The 25,098-nt window shown below is 39.0% G+C and overlaps 1 protein-coding gene across 2 annotated transcripts in view; it reads left to right on the top strand.

The window, feature by feature from the left end:
* Positions 1 to 12,538: 12,538 nt before the first annotated feature.
* Positions 12,539 to 25,098, top strand: part of GOLIM4 (golgi integral membrane protein 4) — a 76,212-nt gene continuing 63,652 nt past the window's right edge. The window contains exon 1 of one of the 2 annotated variants that reach the window (XM_081234544.1): positions 12,539 to 13,080. In XM_081234544.1, the coding sequence (XP_081090670.1) occupies positions 12,894 to 13,080 (187 nt within the window). In that variant the 5' untranslated portion in view covers positions 12,539 to 12,893. The remainder of the gene's footprint in view (positions 13,081 to 25,098) is intronic. The other variant, XM_081234543.1, reaches the window with a different exon arrangement.

Below are 25,098 nucleotides of genomic sequence, written 5' to 3'. Positions count from 1 at the left end.
GAATTTATCCTTAAATAATATAATTAGCAGATGTAAAAACAAACAAAAACCAAATACAGCATTTATAAAATATTCACTGTTAATTATTTTTTTAAAAAGCTATCCAAATGTCCAAATATAGGAGACCAGCTAAGTACGTTACATCATTGAATAGGATACATAGGTAGACATTTAAAAGTATAATGATTAAGACTATATAGGAAACCAGAATATTATAAATGTAGTGGTAATTAAAAAGCATTATATAAAACAATATGCTGTTTTATAATTTTAATTAAATAAAATATAACTATGCCGATCAGAGATAGATGGTAATACGCAAAAGTGGAAATAGTTGCTGTGCTAAATGAAGGAGTTGTTAGTGAAAATTTTTTTCAGAAATTATTATTGTCGCTTTGTTTTCTGTTTGCTTGACTTTTAGTTTTATTGATATTTTAAATTAATAAACAATGTTAATTTCATGTAAATAATTGAGGTTTAATTGACATATAATATTATATTAGGTTCAAGTGTACAACATGATTTTATATTTATATATACTGTGAAATGATCACTGCAATAAGTCTAATTATCATCCATCACCATACAAAGTTACAAACTTTTTTTTCTTTGTTTGATGAGAACGTTTAAGATTTATTTCCTTTGTGATTTTCAAATAAATAAAACAATATTGACTACAGTCATCATACTGTACATTATATCCCCATGACTTATTTATTTTATAACTGCAAGTTTGTACCTCTTCATCCTCTTTACTCATTTGCCCCACCTGCCACCCACTTCTGCTCTGGCAGCTACCAATCTGTTCTCTATATCATGAGTTTGAGTGTTTTTTCTGTTTTGTTTGTTCATCTGTTTTATTTCTTAGAGTCCACGTGTAAGTGAAATCACGTGGTATTTGTCTTTCTCTGTCTGGTTTATTTCACTTAGCCTAATACCCTCAATGTCCATCAATGCTGTCACAAATGGCAAGATTTCATTCTTTGTTAGGGCTTAGTAGTATTCCATTGTATATTATACCACATCTTCTTTATCCATTCATCTATCAATGAACACTTAGATTATTTTCATATCTCGGCTATTATAAATAATACTGCAATTATAGTGGGGTTGCAGAGATATTTTGAGTTAATGTTTTTATTTCCTTTGGACAAATATCCATGAGTAGAATTGCTGGATCATATGGTAGTTCTATTTTTAACTTTTTGAGGAACCTCCAAACTGTTTTCCATAGTGGCTGCACCAATTTACATTCCACCAACAGTACACAAGTGTCCCTTTTCTCCACATCCTCCTTTGTTGTCTTTTTGATAAAGCCATTCTAACAGGTGTAAGATGGTATCTTATTGTGATTTTGATGTGCACTTCCCTGATGATTAGTGATGTTCAGCATCTTTTCATGTGCTTGTTGCCCATCTGTATGTCTTCTTTGGAAAAGTGTCTGTTCTGGTCCTCTGCCCATTTTTTAATTGGATTTTCTTCTGCTCTTGATTTGTATGAGTTCCTTATATATTTTCAATATTAACCTCTTATCATATATGTGATTGGCAAATACTTTTTCCCATTCCATAGGTTGCCTTTTTCTTTTGTTGATGGTCTCCTTTACTGGTCAGAAACTTTTTAGTTTGATGTAGTTCCACTTGTTTATTTTTGCTTATGTTGCCTTTGCTTTTGGAGTCATACCCAAAAAATCACTGCCAAGACCAATGTCACTTATGTTTTCTTCTAGAAGGTTTATGGTTTCAGGTCTTACATGCGAATCTTTAATCCATTTTGACCTAATTCCTGTATATGGTGTAAGATAGTGATCTAGTTTCATACTTTTGTGTGTTGCTGTCCAATTTTCCCAACACCATTACTTAAGAAACTGTTTTTCCCCGTTGTGTATCCTTAGTCCTTTGTCACAAATTAATTGATCATATATGCATGGGTTTATGTCTGAGGTCTCTATTCTGTTCCATTGATCTATGTATCTGTTTACATGCCAATACCATACTGCTTTGATTACTACAGCTTTGCAATATAGTTTGAAATCAGGGATCATGGTGCCTCCAGCTTTGTTCTTGTTTCTCAAGATTACTTTGGCTATCTCGGATCTTTTGTAGTCTATACAAATTTTACAATTGCTCTATTTCTGTAAAAAGTGCCATGGAATTTTGATAGGGACTGCAATGAATCTGTAGATAGCTTTGGGTAATACGGACATTTTAACAATGTTAAATGTTAACATCGTTAACATTTTTATCTTTTATCTTTATTTTTTATCTACTTTTATCTTTTTATCTTTTTGGTTAAATTTATTTGTAGGAATTCAGTGCAACTGTAAATGGTACTATTTTCTTAATTTCTCTTTCTGATAACTCATTTTAGAGTATAGAGATGCAACCAATATTTGTATACTGACTTTGTTCCCTATAACTTAGCTGGATTTGTTTATTAGTTCTAACAGTTTTTTTTGGTAGAGTCTTCAGGGTTTTCAACACATAAAATCATGTCATCCAAAAATAGTGACAGTTTTACCTCTTCCTTTTCAGTATGGATGCCTTTTATTTCCTTTTCTAACCTAATTGCTGTGACCAGGACTTCCAATATTATGTTGAGTAAAAGAGGAAAGAGTGGGCACACTTCTCTTGTTCTGGATTTTAGAGCTGAAAGCTTTTCACCTTTCAGTATGATGTTAGCTGTGGGCTTGTCATGTATATGTTTAGGAAGGTTCCCTCTATATCTACTTTATTGAGAGTGATTTTTTTAACCATAAATGGGTTTTGAATTTTGTCAAATGCTTCTTCTACATCTATTGAGATGATCATATGATTTTTATCCTTCATTTTGTATCATGTTGATTGATTTGCAGATGTTGAATCATCCTTGCATCCCTGGAATAAATCCCACTTGATCATGATGTATGATCCTTTTTATGTATTGTTGAATTCAGTTTGCTAGTATTTTGTTGAAGATGTTTACATCTATGTTCATCAGGCATATTGGCCTATAATTTTCTTTGTGGTGTCCCTGTCCATTTTAGGTATCAGAGTAATGCTGGCCTTGTAAAATGAGTTTGGAAACATTTCCTCCTATTCAATTTTTTCAAAGAATTTGAGAAGGATAGGTATTAAATCTTTTTTGAATGTTTGGTAGAATTCATCAGTGAAACTGCCTAGTCTTGGACTTTGTTTTTTGAAAGGTTTTTGATTACTGTTTCATTCTCCTTACTAGTAATCAATCTATTCAGATCTTCTATTTCTTCATGATTCAGTCTTGGAAGATTGTATGTTTCTAGGAATTTATCCATTTCTTCTAGATTGTCCATTTTAATGGCATATAGTTGCTTGTAGTAGTTTCTTATGATCCTTTGTTTATTGTGGTATCATTTGTAATTTCTCCTCTTTCATTTCTGATTTTATTTATTTTGGTCCTATTTTTTTTCTTAGTGAGTCTAGCTAAAGGTTTGTCAATTTTGTTTATCTTTTCGAAGAACCAGCTTTTCGTTTTACTGATTTTTTTTAAATTGTCTTTTTAGTTTCTGTTCAATTTATTTCTGCTCTAATCTTTATTATGTCCTTCCTTCTACTAACTTTGGGCTTCACTTGTTTTTCTTTTTCTAGTTCCTTTAGGTATAAAGTTGTTCGTTTATTTGAGATTTTTGTTAGCTGAGGTAGGTCTGTATCACTATGAACTTCCCTCTTAGAACTGCTTTTGCTGCATTACATAGATTTTAGTATGTTGTATTTCCATATTCATTTGTCTTAAGGTATTTTTTTTAAATTTCTCCTTTGATTTCTTCATTGACCTATTGGTTGTTCAGTAGCATGTTGTTTAATCTCCACATATTTATGATTTTTTGCAGTTTTCTCCTTGTAATTGGTTTCTGCTTTCATATTATTATGGTTGGAAAAATGCTTGAAATGATCTTCTTAAATCTATTGAGACTTGTTTTGTGGCCTAAAATATAATCTATCCTAAAGAGTATTCCATGTACATTTGAGAAGAATATGCACTTTGCTGCTTTTGGATGAAATGTTCTCTATACATCTATTAAATTCATCTGGTCTAATGTGTCATTTAAGGCAAATGTTTCCTTATAGATTTTCAGCCTGGATGATCTATCCATCAATATAAGGGGGTATTAAAGTCCTCTATTCTTATTGTATTGCTGTCTATTTTGCCCTTTAGGTTTGTTAATATTTACTTTGAATATTTAGGTGCTCTGATTTTATGTGTATAAATATTTACATATGTTATATCTTCTTATTCAATTGACCCCTTTATCATTATGCATTGCCCATCTTTGTCTTTCAGTACAGCCTTTCTTTTAAACTCTATTTTGTCTGATGTAATTATAGCTACCCCAGCTTTCTTTTAGTTTCCATTTGCATAAAACATCTTTTTCCATCTGTTCACTTTGAGTCTGTGTGTCCTTACATCTGAAATGAGTCTCTTGTAGGCAGCATTTAGATGGATCTTTTTTTGTTTTTTAATCATTCAGACACTTTGTGCTTTGATTGGAGCATGTGGTCCATTTATATTTAAAGTAATTATTGATAGTTATGTACTTATTGCCATTTTGTTAACTGTTTTCTATTTTGAAGCTCCTCTCTGTTTTGCTCTTCTTCTTTTGCTCTGTTCCTTTGTAGTTGGATGACTTTCTTTAGTGTTATGCTAAGATTCCTTTCTAATTGCTTTTTTGTGTACAGGTTTTTTTCTTTGAGGCTCACATATGACAGCCTGTGCTTGTGTGTATGTGTGTGTGTGTGTGTGTGTATACTTATATATATATATATATATATATATATATATATATATATATATATATATCAGTCTTTCATAAGTTGATAGCAAGTTTGAACATATTCTAAAACTCCACATTTTTCCTCTCTTCCAACATATTTTGTTTTTGATGTCACATTTCACTGTATATCCCTTAACTAATTATTGTAGTTATTGTTATTGTTACAACTTTTCTCTTTTAAACTTCATACTAGCTTTATATGATTAATCTACTGTCTTTACTATATATTTACCTTTACCAGTGAGAATTTTACTTTCACATGTTTTCTTGTTATGAATTCGTGTCCTTTCTTTTCAGCTTAAAGAATCCCCTTTAAAATTTCTTGTAAGGTCAGTTTAGTGATGATTAACTCCTTTAGCTTTGCTTGTCTGAAAAACTCTTGTCTCTCCTTCAATTCTGAATGATAAATTTGCTGGGTAAGGTATCTGCTTGGAAGATTTTTATTTCAGCACTTTGAATATATCATGCTACTCTCTTCTGGCCTGCAAAGTTTCTGCTGAAAAATCTGCTGATAGTCTTATGGGGGTTTCCTTGGATATAGTAAGTATTTTTATCTTTATCATTAACTTATGGTATCTTAATTATAATGTGTCTTGGTGTGGATTTCTTTGGTTTCATCTTATTTGGAACTCTCTGTGATTTCTAGACCAGCATACCTCTTTCCTTCCCCAAGTTAAGGAAGTTTTCAACCATTATTTTTTTCAAATAAGTTTTCTGCCCCTATTCTCTCTCTCTCTTCTCCTTCTCCGACCCCTATAATGCAAATGTTATTCCACTTGATGCTGTCCCATAGGTCCATTAGGCTATCTTCAATTTTTAAATTTCTTTCTTTTTGGGGGAGGGTGCTGCTCTGTTTAAGTGAGTTCCACTGCCCTGTCTTCCAGGTTGCTGTTCTGTTCTTTGCTTCATCTCATCAGCTGTTGAAGCCCTCTAGTGTATTTTTTCAGTTTGGTTGTTGTTTTCTTCAGTTTTGTGACTTCTGTTTGGTACTTCCTTACATTTTCTGTCTCCTTGTTGAGTTCTCACTGTGTTCATCCATTCTAACCCCCAGTTTGGTGAGCATTTTTATGACCAGTACTTTGAACTCTTTATCAGGTAGATTACTTATCTCCATTTCAGTCCTTTTTCTGAGGTTTTATCTTATTCTTTCTTTTGGAACATATTCCTCTGTTTCCTCATTTTGCTTGACCCTGTGTTGGTTTTTATGTATTAGGTGCAACAACTACCTTTCCCAGTCTTAAGGATTGGCCTTGTATAGGAGATGAACCTTTCTAGCTCAACCTTGTCCTAGCTCTTGGCTTTCTCTCAAACATTTTGATTGTCTGAGCAGCCTAATTTATTCTTGATAGGTCCCATTTGTTGAGCATGTGTGAAAAGGAGAAGTCTCAGTTAGCCTGTTGGAAGCCAGACACTCAGGCAGTATTTTTTAAAGTATGCCAACATATACAGTCTTATGAATGGTACCTCATTTGTAAGCCCTGCTGGCCTCCAGACCAGGTGATCTGGAAGTGTCCCATGGGTTACAGTTGCAAAAACTGGGGCTCTAGATGAGTGTATAAGTTCCTTTCTGGGACGTACTAGTGAGCTGTAGTGAGGCCAAGGGAGAACGCAAAGATGGCTCCTCCAGACTCATTCCTGAGAGCTCCTCTGTAGCCTCCAGATGTGTGGCAAACATGAAGCCTGACCCACAAGCTGACGCTCTGGGACAAGTAAACAGGCCTTTTTCACAGGCAGACTTGGGGTGTGTTTCAGTCTGATGTCTGTGCAGTGCCCGTAGCCTGCCAAGAACTGTCTCTCCAATTGTTTCAGTCCTGTGGGGCTCAGAAATGCAAGCTCCAGCTACCAGAGCCAGGCAATCAAGGATCGTTTCCTGTGTGAATCACGTTTGCCTACAGCTTTAGCGAGGCAGCAGGGGAGTGCAGGGTCAAGGCATGCCCACCAGCTTTATCGAGGCAGTGAGAGAGCACAGGGTTGGGGAGCATCCACTGTTTTTTGCAAGGGAGTGGGAGAGCACAGGCATGGGGCACACCCTCAGGCTTTAGTGGGGAAGCTGGAGAGGGCTGTGATTGCACATGCCTGTGGTGCTAGCAAGGTAGAGGGAGAGTGCAAAAAGAGAGAGCTGGGGGTCAGGCCCCTGACCCTAATGCTTTAAGATTAGCAAATGAACCTCCTTCACATTCAGCCTACAAGCTTTTCAAGCTGCTGCTTTTGCATTGGGTCCCTGGGAACATTAGTTTGCACACAAGCCCTTTAAGAGCAGAATCTCAGTTCCCTAAAGCCCTTTGGGTCTCCTGGATGTAAGCCCCATTGGTTTTCACAGCCAGACGTTTGGGGGGCTCTTCTCTCCGGTGCAGGTCCCAGGGGTTAGGGTGCCTGATGTGGTGCATGAGCACTTCATTTCTCAGGGAAAAGCTCTGTATTTGTGAGATCCCTACAGATTGGGGCTCTCTGTGCAGGGAGTGGGGTTTCTGGTGAGAATGTATCTCTCCCTCTCCTACCTGTCTCGATGTGGCTCTTTTATCCTTTGTTGTGGAGGAGCTGTTCAGCTAGTTTTCAGGTCTTTTTCAGAGGGACTTGTTCCACATGTGTGTCCATGGGAGGAAGTGAATTCAGGATCTTCTACACAGCCATCTTGAACTTTCTCTCAAGACTGTGGAAGGATTATTTTAGATTAGTATACTTTGTCTTCAAGAAGGAAAGTCCAATGTATTATATGTACATGGGTGGGTGGTGAAGAGTGAAGAGCACAGTCAAAGGCAAGGATTCTGGGAAACTAAAGGCAATCATTAGGATGTTGGATGCCAGGAGTTGGAGTTGAACTAGAGAATAGAATGAGAAGGAGCAGAATAACACGAGACAAATATTTCTATTTCACAATTTTAATTTGAGCTGAACTTAATCCTGAGGTAACTTGATTCTTCTTATTTATTTGAAAATTTGCTCTACTTTATTTCTAGGTAAAAACATTGATAGTCCCTTTGTTTTGACTCAAAATGTTCCTGGAAACTAGAGCATAAAGAATGTTTATGAGGCAGGTTATGATTTCCTTTAGGAACAGTTCTGAAACTGAATATAGAATATCTGACCCAGGACTCAGCATTAGATACATCATAAATATGACCAGCCATGTCTCATGACGATTAAGAAATTACTATAGGGCTTCCCTGGTGGCACAGTGGTTGAGAGTCCGTCTGCCGATGCAGGGGACACGGGTTTGTGCCCTGGTCTGGGAAGATCCCACATGCCACAGAGCGGCTGGGCCCGTGAGCCATGGCCGTTGAGCCTGTGTGTCCAGAGCCTGTGCTCCGTAGCGGGAGAGGCCACAACAGTGAGAGGCCCATGTACCGCAAAAAAAAAAAAAAGAAAGAAAGAAATTACTATAAATACCTACAGATAACATATAAAATTAAAATACCAATTCTATAAAATGGTCATGGATAAGCCAAACACCTCTTTAATACCAAGGACTCCAACAAACTATACGTTTAGAGGGGAACATTTAAAGATGTATGTTTCATTGGCCACTGATCTTTTCTGTGGCCATCTGCTTATCTGAAGTGTCTGAGTTACTGAAGGCAGTGAGCTAGTGAAAAGCTGCCTGAACCAGGGAGCAGAAGATTTGGGAAGTTCACTTCACTTCTGAGTCTCACTTATGGTCCCTTTCCATTCATTCTAACATTCTATGGAACAAAACTATTTTCTAAAATTAATATGTTAGCTATAATAAACATTAAGCAACAAATTCAAAATAATTTCTTGTGCCATCTTAGAATTTGGAAGACTTTAGGGTATCCTGGATGGTCCTGCTTTAGAAGGTTAAAGAAGTTTGAAATGATAATTTCTGTGTCTTTAGCTACACATCCGGTGGCAAGTAGAACCTTCTAAATCATTTCCTCCATTATCAGAGTGTGTTCACAAAGTATTTACCAGTGGTGCTGATGGTGTGGTTTCTGTTATTGAAAAGCATTTTACTTTTCATCTAATCATCTACTTTCCCCTTTACTCTCCTCTAACTCCTTAAATAGTTCAAAGTTACCCACGTGGCAGCTTAGAGACAGACCAAAGCAAGGCACCAAGACACATTGAGTGGGGTTTCAATTGCTTTGTTAAGCGTTTAGCCACAGGGTTACCTTGTTAATCTGCTAACAATTACCACCAGGTCATTAGCAAAATCTTGTAAAAAGGAGTTATAAAAACATCTCTCACAGAATCCTCAAAAAGACAGAATACCTTGAATGTAGCTTCCTTTACCCCTCGGAAACAGGCAGGTATAGATGGCATGCAGGAAGCCTGTGTGCTAATTAGGTGATAGCCAAAAGGCAGAGATAAAGAGTGAAGTTTCCTATAGAGAAAAAAAGATAGTTGATTTCAGCAATTTTCACATGAAAAGGTTAAAACTCGTTTATTAATACCAAAACGCCATTTAAAATTTTATTTACTTATTTTTAATTGAGTATAATTGACATACAGCATCATATTAGTTTCAGAGGTACAATATAATGATTTTATATATGTATTTATTTGAAATGAGCACTACAATGTCTAGTTAACATCCATCACCACACCTAGTTATATATTTTTTAAATATTATTTAAAATTCATCATCTTAAGTGTTGATTTCTCTTGCAAATTAAAAATATATTGAATTCAATTTGTAAAGAGATTTAAATGAAAAATTTGCTCTAGGATCCTGAACATTATTAATTTAAAGTCATTTATTTTATAAATTAGCTGTATCTCTTGACTATAATTTTCTTGCCTTCCCCTATTTGGAAAATGGACAAATTTTGTTAGAATGACAAATTTACTAAAACTGGAGAGACTACTAAGGTTCCCAAATGTTGCCTTAGCCCTTCTCAAATGTAAAATTTTGAATCTCTTTAATTTCTTCCTGTCTGTCTTAGGAATAAAACATTAAACTGGAGAAATTCCTCAAGATTTACAATTTTTAAATTTTACATACTATATTGTTAAATATATGGCATATAGAAATATAATTATATAATACTATTTTTTAAATGCTAGAAACAAAAATAAGATAGAACTTACAACAGAGCTAGCAAGACCAGAATGAATAGCTCATCTATTACAAGTTCTGCCCAAAGGCAATGTTATGTAAATTCAATTTATAGACGTTGAATAGCTTCCCCAATGTTGGCCTTTGAAAAGCTCTACACTGATATTTTCAAGAAACTAGCAGCACACTCCAACCTGAAAAAGTAATACTATGAAGATGCTGCCATTAGTGATTTTATGTACTTCTACATACCCTTCTTGAATTTGAAATAATGGATAAGTTCAGGTAATAATTTTTGTTCTCTTTCAAATTTTATGACTTCAGTATTGAGTTGTGTTTTATGACCTACATTTATTATATTCTGTAGAGTCAGCCAGCAGCTTTAGGCAAAGAATACCTTCGGAGTCTGAAATCAGACTTTGGGAAGAAATCAGAGATTTAAAATGAGTAATCATGTATTCTGGAAGCATAGGAATTTTCCAAAGATTTTGAAAAACAACCAAATACTGCATACTGTGTAATATATAAGCAATAATTTCCTAATCCTCTAGACAACTTCTTTTTCTTCTGTGGCTAGGATAATTATCTATTCATGTATGGGCAAGGATTGTTGCTATAAAACTTAATTTCTTCCAGAGCAGTTTTGGTAGTTTTTTTTGGAGGAAGAGTTTGTTTAGCAAATTGTACACTGACAACGGTGAGGAATTTTTAGTTACGAGGAATTCTGACAAGGTCACAGGAATTATTCAGTCTCAGTTTCCAGTCTTTAGTTACATTGAAAGAGTGAAATTTAAACAGTGGTAAATTCAATAACAAGTAACGTTACGTAATATTTACATGACAGGACAAAAACTAAAACTTCAGACCTTTTTCACTTTAAATTAAGTTCTCACGCTAAGGGACCAGATATAATTTGTTTATATAACTTGCTTAAAAAGAATGAGAACCTGGCTTCTATAGGAGAAAGAGATCGAAAGAGGATTCTGATCTGGGTTATAATCCTGTTGCGCTCCTAGCTTTCTAGAAGGTCCTAGAGCTATCACAGTACTTTGATAAGCTTTGCTTTCTTTATTTACCAATATGTGGGCCAAATACTTAACCTGGCTGTGATGAATAGTAAATGAAAGCATCTAAAAAATATAACGTAAGTTATTTATTAGGGAAAAGCACATGCCAGGCACACTTAGTTTTTATGGTAGAATAAACGTCACAGGCTAGCTAGGTTGTAAATTTGGTTAGTTTTATGGCTTTTAACACGAAAAAATTTCTGCACCAGGGGCTGTCTTTAAGTTGTATTTGTGGCTAAACAGATCTACCCTCATTTTGAGTACTCACTGGCCATTATTGATAGTGATAACTAAAATCTGGTTGAAGTATCTTAAAAAGTATGCAGTATGTGATAAATTCCATGACATGACTGAGGCATTTGAGAAATAATTTACTTTTTTAGAATTTAGGTCAAGAGAAGCAAAATTATAATTTATGCATAACCTCAATTTTTTTCCCTCAAGTACATAGAAAGAACAAATGTACTATGGATTTTCTTTGAAGAGGTTTGTAGTTATTATGTTTGTTTTACTTGTTTTTACATAGGGAACCTTTGTTGGCCTTTAAAATGTAACTTAGCAGTGTAACTGATGTATTTTTGCCAACAATAAAACAAATACATATGACAAAATAAATGCATACTCATTTCAGCTGTAAGATTTGTTTTAAAATTATTTTATTTGCAGCCAGGGGTAACATATGAGATCATTTCTTTCCCCTCTGCCAAAGACAAGCTGATTTCCCCAACCCACGTGTACAGTTGAGCAGTAAGTCTAGCATGCTAGCGCGCTCGAGTCTCCGGACCTGTGTCTTGCCATCTATGGGGACACACGCATCCGTGATAGTACACTGGATATGCAAGGCATCTCCGGTTCACAAGAAAATTGTGCTGACCATGTAGCTATCCCGCTACGCCTGCCGCTTCTGCCCACTGGACAGGGAAAGAAAGGGTGCTTGGTGGAGTGTACACAGCTGTTCCTATCCACTCTCTCCCACTTTATACACTGTACTCCTCTCCCCACGTGCGTTCCAAGGGCAGGATTACACACACACACACACACACACACACACACACACCCGTATCTCTCCCAGCCGTCACCCGGGACGCGTCTCCCGCTCACTCCGATCTCCAAGCCGCTGGCTCCGCGGCCTCTCCCCGCCACCAGCACTCCACGTGGGCGTACCCCGGCGCCAGCCGACCGTGCGGCCCACGGAGCCCCTCGCCGGCCCCCGCGCTCGAGGGAAGGCGCGGCCCCGGGGTCGGACGGACAAAGCGGGCGTCCAATCGAGCCCGGCACTGCCTCCCCGAAGGGAGGGAGCGGCGGCTCTGACGGGCCCAATGAGCGGGGAGCCCGAGTGGGACTTCCTCCCGGAATCCCGTTGGCCAGAATAGCGGGGCCGTGGGTGACACGTAAGTTAGGTGGGAGGCGGCGGCGGCCGAGGCTCCGCAGCCCCGTCACTGACACCGGCCCGCTGTCCCCCAAACCCGGCCGGGGCAGCCGGCCCCCACCCAGCTACTCACCCCCGCGGGCCGCGCGCCGAGGCGCCGCCTGGTGCCCGGCTCTCTTTGTTGGGCGCGCACCCCCTCCTTTTGGTGGCAACAAAGTTGCGCAGTGGGAGCCGCCGCGAGGGGGCGGGGAGCGGCAGAGGCGGGACTCCGAGCGCCGCCGGGGGCAGCCGGGCCAAAAAGTGGGGAGGAGGGAACAAGGCAGGCGGCATCTGCGGACCGGCTCGAGGACAGCCCGCTCAGAAGTATGCGGAGGGCCCCCTCCCGGGCCCAGGCACTCGCGGAGAGCCAGCCTCGCCAAAGTTTGGCGGCGGCGGCTGCCCCGGCGGCGTCGATGGCTGCACGCCCCGCGGCGCGCGGAGGCTGAGCGGGCGCCACTTCCCCTCCGGCCCAGCTTTTGTGTCTCGCGTCTCCTCCTCATGCTGCGTCCGGCCACCTCCTGCGGCGGCCGCTGCTGAGGCGCCCGCTCGGGCCGAGGGGAGGAAGGGACGGCGGCGGCGAGGACGGCCGCGGTGCGGGGTCCCGACGGGACTATGGGAAACGGGATGTGCTCCCGAAAGCAGAAGCGGATCTTCCAGACGCTGCTGCTGCTGACCGTGGTGTTCGGCTTTCTCTATGGCGCGATGCTCTACTACGAGCTGCAGACACAGCTGCGGAAAGCCGAAGCGGTGGCACTCAAGTACCAGCAGCACCAGGAGTCCCTTTCCGCCCAGTTACAAGGTACGGTTAACGGGACGCGCGCGGCCGGTGGCCAACTTTGCCCCGCGCCTCCCACCCCGGCTGGAAAAGTGGTTTTGATGAGCTGTTGGCACCGCGGGCACCACCTCTGACCTTCAGGGACATCAGAGGCAAGCCCCGCCGGACCCCGGAGTGTCAGAGATGACACATCCGCATCCTCCCGCTTCCTCCGGTGGTTACATTTGAAATTGGCAGCGCCAGCCCAGGTCCCACTGGGCGATGGAAGGGCGGGTACACACTGAGTCTTTTACCCCAGCCCTTGTCAAAGGCCCAGCTGCAATCCGGGCAGGCAAACCAGGATCCCTGCCTCCGCTCCTGCCAGCCCATCCGGAGGGGCATGGTTTCCTGGTTTCTAGGCATTTGCTTTCCAGTTGACGTTGTCAGTAGCCTAAGAAATGGGGAGTTTGGCTGAGATTTCTCAAACTGCTGTTTCTTCAAGGGAAATTAAGCCATGACCCTGTGGTCCAAACTAATGGCCCAGTCGAATGGAGCCTAGACCTGCTAGTTGCAGATCTCTGTTAACTCAGTAGTGTGACTTTAGAGATGTTGGATGTGTTGGAAAAGTCCACGCTACTGTTCACCATCCTGCAGGTATGTTTTTGGAAAAAGAAAAAAAAAAGTTTTATTAAACTGAGTAACTTTCAGTTTGTCCCGGAGAGGTGCAAGAGGAGAAACCAGGTTTTTCACTTTGCCAGACACGCAGCAAACACAACGTGAGCAACACCTGCAGAAAGACGGAAAGCTCCTATCCTTCTATTTTAGAATCCCATTTAACGTAAATTTCAGGAACATAAATGATGCATGACTGCAAAGTAAGCACCATGTGGCCTTGTTAAAAGCAGAGTCATCCTTTACTTATTTTTTGAAAGCTTTTTCTTGTACTTGTGATTAGTTTTCAACACTTATGCAGTCCTCTCCCCACCAAAAAAAAAATAGTAAAGGGCTCTGAGTAGTGAAATGTTGACAGTCCTTGCTGATGATCATGCAAATATAGCTTATTTCATATTACTAGGAAGATACAAGCTGCATGGATAGTTTCTGTCATTGTATATTTATACAAATATAAAACAGATACCTTTTTGTTGCTCTAGCTATTTTGAATGTTTTCTAGTAAAAAAAAAATAAGATGAGAGAAAAGGATACACAGCTGATTCTTGGTCTTATTTGCTTTTCCCAACTTAGAAACGAAGTATTTTTAGCTTACTGAAGCTGTATAGCCACAGGCAATGAAAATACGTGAGCTGGGCTTTGTTCAAAAGGAAAATCTGTTTTTTGATTCAGTCTTACTTTAAAAATTTTTTTCTTTAAAACTTGTTGAAATTTATCCATGAGTTATTGTTGGTATGCAAAATATGGATATTTATTTATTTACTTGTTTACTTAGAAGATACCAGAGGCAGTTAGACCAAGGGAAAAACTTGCCATCCAGTAGTACAGTGGCAGGACTGGATTTTCACACAGGTGACTGGAAGGGTGTATATGGTGGATTATGCAAGGTTGGTGCCTTGTTCTCTTACTTCAGGAGACTCATGAGAGCAGGTGCTGTCACATTCAACAATACATCCTCAGCACTGCACAGTGCCTGACACTCAGGAGGGGTTCAATGTATATATTTATTCAGTCAACAAACAAATTTTAACTGTGGTGAGAAAACTAGTCCCAAGCACTTTTGTCTGCTTTCTCAGACTTCACTTCCTTGTCTGCTTTTTGAAAAAAACCAAGTAATAACTGAAATATTTTGCCCAAGTAGCACATTTGCCTAAACTCCCAGTGTTGGAACTCACTGACTGAGGAGGCCCTGATTTCTGAGTCATGGCCTTTATTTGCAGTATTCCATTTAGAAAATCCATCTCAGTTTTTTTTCCCCTTTTATTTGCCTTCTTTTGGTGGTGGTAGTGGGGGAGAGGGGTGGTAAGTGGTAATACAAGACCATTAAAATACACAACATTTGCTTTGCTGCAGGAGATGAAAAAAAAAATGTTGTAACTAGTTTGAACGAGTGGCCTTACAGTCCATTTCTTAATTTAGTCTTTTGCCATTTCCTCTTGAATTGTGGTGCTTCACAGTTGCAGTATGATTATGTGTGAAGAATTATTTCCCAAGCAAGCTACGGTTTCTTCTTCTTCCTTTTTTTTTTTTTACAATTCTTCTTTTTTCACAATTCTGTTCTGTAGCATTTATTTTAGATTTCACATCTGCAGGCCATTTAATGAAGATTTTCTGATGGTACGCAGCTTTTGCTTCCCTTTTCCAATGACAAATGACATTTTACTCAGCGGTGCTGTGTACACATATAGATTTGTTTTTAGGACATTAAACTCTCCATTCTTAAGACTTGCTTAGTTATGTGAGATCTCTTGACCTGGCTTGGATTAAAATCAGAGTTAATTATGAGTGGCCTTCCTTTTTTAAAAACTGCCTCTTGAAAAATGTTGAGTAATTTGGCCATGTAATCTGAAAGTATACATTTGTTAAATGAACATATTTAGGTCATCTTCAGTTTAATAATGGGTTGTCACCAGACATTATTCTGAAAGTAGGTTATGTCTAACTCCAAGTGTATTTTGGAGTAGAACAGTTCCATAAATAGGAAATGGCAGGGGTTACATGGGGAAAGTTCCAGACTTTGGCAATGCTCCGTCCACTAAAAACAAATGTCTGTGTCTTCCAGCCTCTCTATCTTCCATCCATAGTGTTCCTTAATTTTATTGTGGAGTGGGGCAGAGGTTACCTCTGGTGGCAAAGGCAGTAGTAACAACCTTTGACCAGCTCAGTGTTTAGTTAACTTAAAATTTTTTTTTTTTTAAAACTGCTTTTGGGACTTCCCTGGCGATCCAGTGGTTAAGTCTTGGAGCTTCCACTGCAGGGGGCGCGGGTTAGATCCCTGGTCAGGAAACTAAGATTCCATGTTCCTTGCCAAGCAGCCAAAAAAACAAACAAACAAACAAAAAAGCAAAAATGCTTTTGGGGCCATGCTCCATTTTCTGTGTCTATAAACAGTGGTTCTCAGCTTTGACTGCCCATTAGAATCACCTGGGGGCAGCTCCCAGTCCAATTAAGTCGCAATCTGTGGGGTGGAACCCACCTGGCAATCTCCCCAGGTGATTGCAATGTGCAGCGGAGGTCGAGAACCACAGCTCTGTAATCTTAAGACTGAGCTGATTCACACATTTACTTCGCTGGCTTGGCTGCAAAGACATTTGAGGCCTTTTTCTTTTACCCCAAGCATGTGATTCAAATTCTAGCCCTGCAACTTTTTGTGTGATCTTGGGCCTCATTTTTCTTATTTATATAATGGAGATTAGAGCAACCTATTTTATAAAATACTGTGAGGATAAAATAATTAATACCTATGAAGCTCCTAGCACATACCTAGCACATAGTAGGCACCACTCATTCAACATTAGCTGTTGTTATCATAGCAGTCCCTGTTTGAGATATTTGATCATTTTCTCTTCCCAGAGTTGCCATGGGTAAAATTTTGAAATTGGCAGAATTTGTTTTTATAATTAGCTCCTTTTTAGTTGTACCTAAATGAACGTCAAAGAAAATAGGCAGACTGGAATAAATCCAAGTACTTTACTCTGGAGAAGGGACCCTCTCTGACAATTTAAATTTAGAATTCAAGTCTGGTTACTAATTAACTCTCTTTATATCATTGTCAGATTAGGAGAGGGTGTGATTGCCAGAGGTAGGCAGTAACCTTGTGCAATAAGATCTGGGACAGGGATGTAACTATTTAAATTTTTGGGGGGGCAAACAGTCCCTCATTCTTAAAACATTGTATTACATTATTGCAGTGCTCTTGGTCTTCCCAGTGATGACCAGAAACCATCAAGAAAAGGTTCATATGATGTCTTCTATGCTCCTATTCCAGATAAGTGTATTACAGTTATTTAAAACAAACACGTTTGGTGCTTCTAGGGTGACATGTTTATTCAAGTTAGTTGTCCTTTGCATTATGTTCCCCTGAGACATAGAATGGCCCATTTGCCAGTGCATGAAAACATATTGTATCTGGTTTCTTCTTTGTTTTCAACCTACCCTGAATTTGCTTTAAAAAAAAAAAAAAAAAGTTCTCCTTCAGCTCAGGACCAGGCTTTTAAAAAATTCTTTCATCTCCAGTGCTAAGTGCTTGGCATATACTGTAGTAGGTGATCAATAAATATTATAGGTCTATACCTATATATTCATTGGCTCTCTGCCAATGAATGTGCTTATATATGGTGAGCAGTGAAATGTAGTGGATGTGGGCTGAGGAGTCAGAGCTCTTGGATTTGATGTCTTGCTGTATATATATATATTTTTTACCAGCTGGGTGATCTTGGGTTACTTAACATCTCTGGGATTTGCTTTCATCATATGTAATAATCAGGATAATGGTGTTTATAATAGTTTGTCATAGGATCAATAGTGTTAGCGGGTGTACAGTGCTTAGAAGGGTGATACTTGCATTTTGGAATACTGGGGAACTTCATGTACAACAGAGTGGTTCACAGACCTCAGTAATTTAGCCCCACGGGTATAGGCAATGCGTAGTAGGGATACTCGTTTTCAAGTGCAAAGTTAGGACATACAAACATCAATTAGATGTTGTCTATTAAATGGACATTTTCACTGAAGTACATACATCGTGCAGTTAAAAGGTGAAATTTATCAAGCTGTTTTTGTTTAATTCTGTTCTATTTTAAAAATGGAACAGACATAAAAACTCTTTATGTAAAACCCTGCCTTAAGATTTATTTCCTGAATGAAAGATAAAAGCTTCTAGATAACTTTTGAAAATATGACTCAGTTAAACATTCTGTTAAATATATGTGACATGCACGAATATGTGTGATTCCACACATTGTACCTGCCTTAGTCGTCCCTGTAAATTGGAACTCGCCAATATTGGTTCACCAGGGAAGAGAATTGCTCAGTATCTGAGCCTTTTGTTTAAGTCTGAGGTAGAAGACCCAGGCATGTTATACAGTTCACTACATCCAAGTAGATTGGAAAACTTACCTTGACCTTTTAAAATGCCCTCCTGCCTTACCAAGAGCAGGGACACAAGACCAGGTTTTAGAGACTTAAGGAATGAGTGAATTGGAGTTTGAGAATGACGACTGAAGCCGGGAGGACCAAAATGCAAATGATTTGAGAGAAACTAGAAGACGTGAGAGAGAGAGAAGGGGACTAACATCAGTTTATGGCATTTCAAAGCATTGGGGATGATTCTTCCCTGCATCTGCATGTCCTAAAAAGAAAGAAACAGGGACTAGTGAAGGGGGAGTGGGTTTGGCATCAGATACTGTTTGAATGCAACTCTGGTGTTTACCAATGGAGTGACCTTGAGCAGGCAGGTAACCCCTCTGAACTTCGCTTTCTTCCTAGTTCGCCGGGGATAGCAATGTCTATTTTGCACACTTGCATGCACTAGAAATAATACATCTAATGTGACTGGCACAAATCCCAGAGCGCATCACTATGACGTTTACTAGGTAACCAGGAATGCTGTTGCAGGATTAATATTGGGCTACTTTTTATTTTGCCCAATGTGTATTACATCTAGTAGGTAATAGAGTCATTATCTGTGGTCTCAATGTGGCTCTTTTCAGAGCCATATGCCCACCTTGGCTGAAACTTTTACTTGATTAAAGACACTCTCACTCTGTCTTTTCTACCATATTGACCCTTTTTTGGTAAGAAAGGACTTGAGAACGCCTTGCACGGTAGCAGCTAAGAGTTGCTGTGTTTCATTTTGACAAATAAGTGTTCTTATTTTATCACTGAGGACAAAATGTTTTTGCTACTTTTGCCAGTCAGTGGTTTATGGGTTTTGTAGCTTTGTTTGGAAGTGAAAGGTACGTATAACTTTACTGTAAAATAAAAATGGCCAACTGTATTTTTTCTTTTGAGCCACTCTTATTTGAAACAAATTTATTTTGATAGAAATTTGAAAATTTCCTTGAAAGAATTAAATTATGTCAAATACATACCACTTATTGAGTGTCTGCCACATTCAGGTGCTGGGCTTAAGCACTTACATGCATTTTCTCACTTAACCCTGACTGAGCACTTTGGTGTGAAGGAGTAGTCTGCGGCTCGGAGGGGTAAATTAAGTTGCCAGTGTCAAGGTCGAATCTAGTGAATGAATCTGCACTTGGAACCCCAATGTGATTTCCTAGCCTGTGTCCTTTCCACAGTACTCCATTGCCCTCAAAATTATTTTAGTGTCCCTGTGACAGTATTAAAGGTTTTGAGAAAGTGGGTTAGGTGGGTCATGTGAGGATTCAAGATAAAATTTAGAATCAGAAGTAACAGGTGTGATTATTTGATGCAGCATTTCCAGAGTGTAGGACATTTGGTGCTGTTGAAAAAGGTGATTTTAGTTGATACTGGAGTTGATTTTAGGTGATCTGCAGATGCTGCATAAAATAACATCAAATCACATGAGAAACTTCTGCCCTTTTGAATTCCCTTTCAGTGTTTCCTTGACAAGTCAAGAAGAAACTCTCAGTTTGATACTAGAGCCTCTCTCCTAGATATAGTTGCTCATTTGTTTTCAGAGAGCAGACTTCAGGCAGCCAACAGCCTGACAGCTAGACTTTAATAATTGTTTTGTTGTTTTATTGTATTTAAATTTTACGGTTACTACCCATTAATGGCAAGTTAAGTCAGATTTTTCATTTACAAAGTAGTAGTGTAGTTTCCTTTTTAGAAGTTTATGTTAGGGTAAAAAGTGAGCATTTGGCCACCCATTGTACCTATACAGGTTTTGCATGTATAAATTAAGAACTCGTGTTATGAGTACCTGCATGTCTGACGTTCAGGAACGCATCACTTGGTGATACAGACACTGAATTTTACAGTTAAGAAAACAATCCTGAAGAGGATGAATCACTTAGCATATGTCTCAAGCTAAGCCCAGAGCCTACATACACTGATTTCCAGAACAGCGAAGCACTCCTCACTGCGCTCGGCTGCGTCTGCAGACCGGCAGCACCCTCCTCTTGGTCTGAGCAGCATGGGTGTTGCTATTTTTAAACAATGCTATGTATTTCTGAATGGCACACTTGTGTTCTTTTTTTTTCTTGGCCTGTGGGTGCTTTTCCAGAGGACATGCCAGCCATTGCCCTACACTAATAAGGCTCACTAAATAGGCTCATAGCCTGGAGGGACATGGGCATGAAATAAATTGCTCGTTATAATAGTATGACATTTAAAAAAATATTGCTTTAGCTATTTTTCACATATAAAATGTCACAATATGATACGTAGTGAATAGACAAGTGAAAGATGTGCTGTCATTCTGAAGGATGAGGCATTTTAGAACATTTGAATGACACCATGTCCTTTCCTTTGAGAGTCAGTGAACTTAAGAAAAATATATAATCATTTTAGGAGAGTCAAACATTCTATTTCCCATTTCACCTCTCATTTAAAGCCCTTCTTTAAGTGGAATTATTGTAAAAAAATAATTCTACAAATCAAGGTATGTAAGAGAACTTTGACATTGCTTGTATGCTCTAGACAATAGCTATGATACTATAAAATAAGTATTCTAAATGTAGATTAATATTGGGCAGCTGATAAATTGCTTGATTGGTTAGAAGTTTATCAAGTTTTACGTTAGTGAGATTTAATATTGTAAATCTGTGCTTCCTACTGCAATAATCTCTCAACCTATTAACAAACATTTAGAGGTAATTTTTAAAAAGACATTATATCCTTTTTAAAGGTTTGATTCTGTAAAACATGTTAAATAGTACTGATGTCAAACATCACTTTTATTAGAAGATGAAAAATATATCCTCTTTACTAGATAGGTGAGTATCGGCTCAAAATCCAGAAGTCATCTAAGTTTTATCTGGGTGTGGGTATGGCTCCTTGGATGTAGTTCCTCAAGTACAACTTCTCAAGTTTAGTTCCTCTTCATTGGTAGATCTGTGAAACTAAACCTCAACATAAGCAACATACAACAGTGGGGCAGGCATATGATACCTACATATTCCTATTCAAAATAGCAGAAAGTGCAAGGTGTGTAGGAGTTGCTGGTCCATGAAAATTCTGAAATCCAGTTAGGCAAATGTTCCTCAACTAGGTCCAGGCCTGGGAATAATTCTCCATGGTTCTTGATTCTACCCTATGGACTACTGAGTCATCCTTCCTTTTTTCATGAAAGGTAGCGTGTGTTGGCAGCTGAGTTTTCTCAGTCTGCTTCCTGCCTGTAGAATTTGGGGGATCTATGGCCTTTTTTCATTTAGGACCATCTCCATTCCTTCCAGTCCAAACTGGCAGTGTATCTGCTGGTAAAATCCTCTCAAAATTTTTGTGGGTCTCCTGTGAAACTTGTTGAGGTTTACTCTGTTAGACAAAAAACCACACCCATCTTGGAGATGATTCCTTCTCTACCTTGAGTTTCTGCAGAGGCAAGGGAGAGACAATGCCCTTTAACTTACCAAAGGCCTGTTGAGAGTATCTGTGAGTCACACCCTTAAAGTTGTAGGAGATCCTGTGGTCTGATTGAATAGTACTCTGAGATGCCACGTTTCCCGGGGCTTACCAAAAGGATTTCAGAAGCTACACCGTTGATCTCATTTTAGACCATGTTTTCTCAGACAGTTCCCTAGAAATGATCTTTGCTTGGAAACTGTTTCTTAACTTTAGCATTGTTTGCTGTGTAGAGAGACTGAGGATTTTCAAAACCTTCAGGTCCTGCCTCCTTTTTTGTATGGTAGTCCCTCCCCCGATTTATATTCTCATAGTTTGCTATAAACAGCAAGAAGGAACCAGGTAGCATCTTCAGTACTTTGCTGGGAAAGCTCCTTAACTAAATCACCCAGTTCATTTGGCACTTTTTAAACGTCTCATATAAATGCATGGGTCTGCAGGTCACGTAAGTACACATAAGTAGTTTATGTGTACTACTAACACATAAACCTTTTGCCACTATGTAATTTCTAGTTTCCAATAAGATTTTCCTTACCTTCATTCATGCCCTTAATAGAAATCTCTTCAAAGTTCAAAATTCTGTGAACAATGTGTCCAAGGCACTTTACACTGTCACTGGCACTCTTCTTAGGCCCACTACATGGTTCCAAAGCCTCTACGACCTTTTAGGTTTTTGTCATGGCAGCACCCCACTTCTAAAATCTGGATTAGTTATCCTGCTGCATAGCAAATTGCCCCCAAACTGAATCGGCTTAGAATGACAAATATTATCTCACAGTTTTTGCTGGAAAGGAGTCGACTTAGCTGGGTGATTATCTGAACATCTCTGTCTCACTATGTTGCAGTCAAACTGCTGATCAGGGTTGTAGTCATCTCAAAATTTGACCGGAACTGAAGGATCTGCTTCAGAATTCACTGATGTGGTTGTTGGCAGGTCTCAGAAGATCCAATTCCAATCTCACTCATCCAGGCCTTTCTGAAGGCCCATGACTCCAACCTGGAACTTACAACATAATAGCTGGCTTCCCTCAGGGCAAGAGATCCAAGAGAAAGCTAGAGAGAGGGAGCGTGTATGAATCCAAGATGAAAGTGAAAGTATTTTAATAACCTAATCTTGAAGGTGATAACTCATCACTTTCTGCCATATTCTGTTCATTAGAATCTAATCACCAAGTCTAGCCTGTGCTCAAGGGCAAGAATAACAGAAAGTAAGGATCACCTGGGGCCATCTTAGTAGCTGCCTCCCACAAGGGGAGAAGGACATGGTCATTGTTGGCATTCTTCGAGCACTTGCTCAAAGGGTCCCACGGTAGCAATACTTTGAGCAGAGACCGAGCCAGGCACTGTTCTAAATTATATTCTTGGAATATCCAACATAATACTTTTGTAAAAATGTTCTACTATATATTAAAATGTGATTTACCATTTAATTTGACATATATTAGTAAGAAGTGGCATTTGAAGTCATGGAACTACAGAGGGAAATTATCTGCTGTTTAAACCATCTGACCTGGAAGAATTAAAATTAAAAGAGATTTCCAGGTATCTCTCTGAAGTATAAACCTAACTAGGAGGCTGTTAGGGGAAGCTCCAAAGTGGAAGCCATCCTGTCCTTGGGGAGTTTCAAAATCCATTGACAATTGGTGAAAATTTCCTACTCTTACAAATGACTGTATTTCTTTGGCAAGTAGATAGGAATGCAGTGCAGTGTGTTTGTTCATATAGTATTTTCATTTGCTTCTGAATGTTTCTTCTGACTTCATATAGCCTGCAGTCCTTGGTGAAGACCTCATTATTTGATAATCAGAAGATATATTTTTTAATGGAGTTCAACTGGTCTTAGAAAGATAAATATCTTTGATTTAAAGAAAGAGCATTATTAATTTCAACTTGTTCATTCATCCCTATTTTGAAAGTCAGGTTTTAAATACTGCAATACATGAGGTATTCTTTTGTGATGTTGATAAAATAAAAAATAGAGCATATGAGCATATTATGAAAAAATCATTAAATGTTTTATGAACAATTGTAATTTCAAATTCACAGTATGGCCTCACTCTTCCAAACATACTTTAATAATTAGAGATACATGAGATGAATATTTCTGTTTTCCATTTGACTTCCATTGTACTTTCCTAAACATATTTCTGTAAGAGATTAGATCAGGAAGTGGATAGAGAATATTTTGTCAAAATGTTTGAGGCCATACTTGATTCACAAATCAGGGAGAGTTCTGTTCTTGTCAGTGAGAAGTTGCTGTTGAATTTCTAGGAAATCAGTGATTCTCATCCTGCTCTCCTGCTATCTATGTGGGTGCCAGATTGCTGCCGTGATCCTCTCTGTTAGGCTAGGTTGCTGGGGACTTCTCTTGGTGATACTCTCAGTGATTGTAAGTCCCTTGGGACATGTGGTCTCTGTTCTCTGTCCCAAAAACCAAAATGGGAAAATTCCCTACGTGTTCTACAGTATAGTTCTAACATGTGCAGTGTGGTTCTTAGGGACACTTAACAGGCTGCATATTGTCTTTTTCTCATTTACCTTTTGCTCCCTGGGTTGGTCAGGGTCCATATGGATTAAGCTAGCAGATGCTCTTTTCTGTTGAAACTGCCCAAGGAAGCAGTAGCTTCTAACCCAGTTAGCTAGAATGATGGTATTTGTGAATACATGTGAGACCCCTTTTTTAGCCCCCGAGAAGTGTTCATCTGAGGGTCCCACGGTAGCAATACTTTGAGCAGAGACCGAGCCTTTAAAGAAAGACTGCTTTGTTTTTATTTCAGGCCTCCAGCTGTTCTCAAAACTGCCTCCTACCTGGCAACAGCTCAGTCTGAGACCACGTCGTGTGTCTTGTCTGTGGGTGGCATTTTCAATTTAGGATCTGTGGGGTCTATGAATTTTCTGAAAATGTATGTCAATTTTGTATAAGTGCCTTTTTCCAAGATAGACGCTATAGCTTTTGTCACATCCTCAAAGCATCAGTGACCTGAAAAAGGTTAAGAACCCCTGCTTTCGGGCAAATTCCCCCTTCTGAGGTTTTTTTAAGTACATCTTGGAATTTGACCTCCCCTGGTTCCACGCCATGAACCCTCTAGAAAGTGGCCAGGTTTGTAATGGAGTCATCAGTGCTGACTGCTATTCCTCTAAAGCCCAAACCCACTCTACCTCCCTCAAATGTAAGAATCCTGATTAGAGATTTAAATGACATCTAATAAATTGCATTCCTAGAATCCACTAGTAATTGCTTAGTAAATAATAAATAAAAATGCCTTGCTATCACATGAGACATTTATGCTTTTCAAATTGCTTTGTATTCATGATAGCATTTGGTCCTGAAAACCTGTGATGTTGAGTAAAGCAATATGCAATATTATTACCATTTTGAATTTGGGGAAACAGAAGTCACACAGCAAGACAGTGACACACTTGGGATTAATGCTCAAATTGCTTGAATCCTAACTCAGGACTCTTACTAATCCTCAGTTTCCAAGGCTCCCTCACCCTGGAACTAAAAGGAGGTTTTGACAGCACCTATTTCAAAACAGAGTTTTTTACTTTGCCTTCTCAGAG

The sequence above is a fragment of the Mesoplodon bidens genome (genome assembly GCF_964165515.1).
Source record: "Mesoplodon bidens genome assembly, chromosome: 5".
In the NCBI taxonomy this organism is placed as follows: domain Eukaryota; kingdom Metazoa; phylum Chordata; class Mammalia; order Artiodactyla; family Ziphiidae; genus Mesoplodon; species Mesoplodon bidens.
The sequence above is the reverse complement of the archived record's forward strand: the minus strand, read 5'-3'. Positions and strand labels throughout refer to the sequence as shown.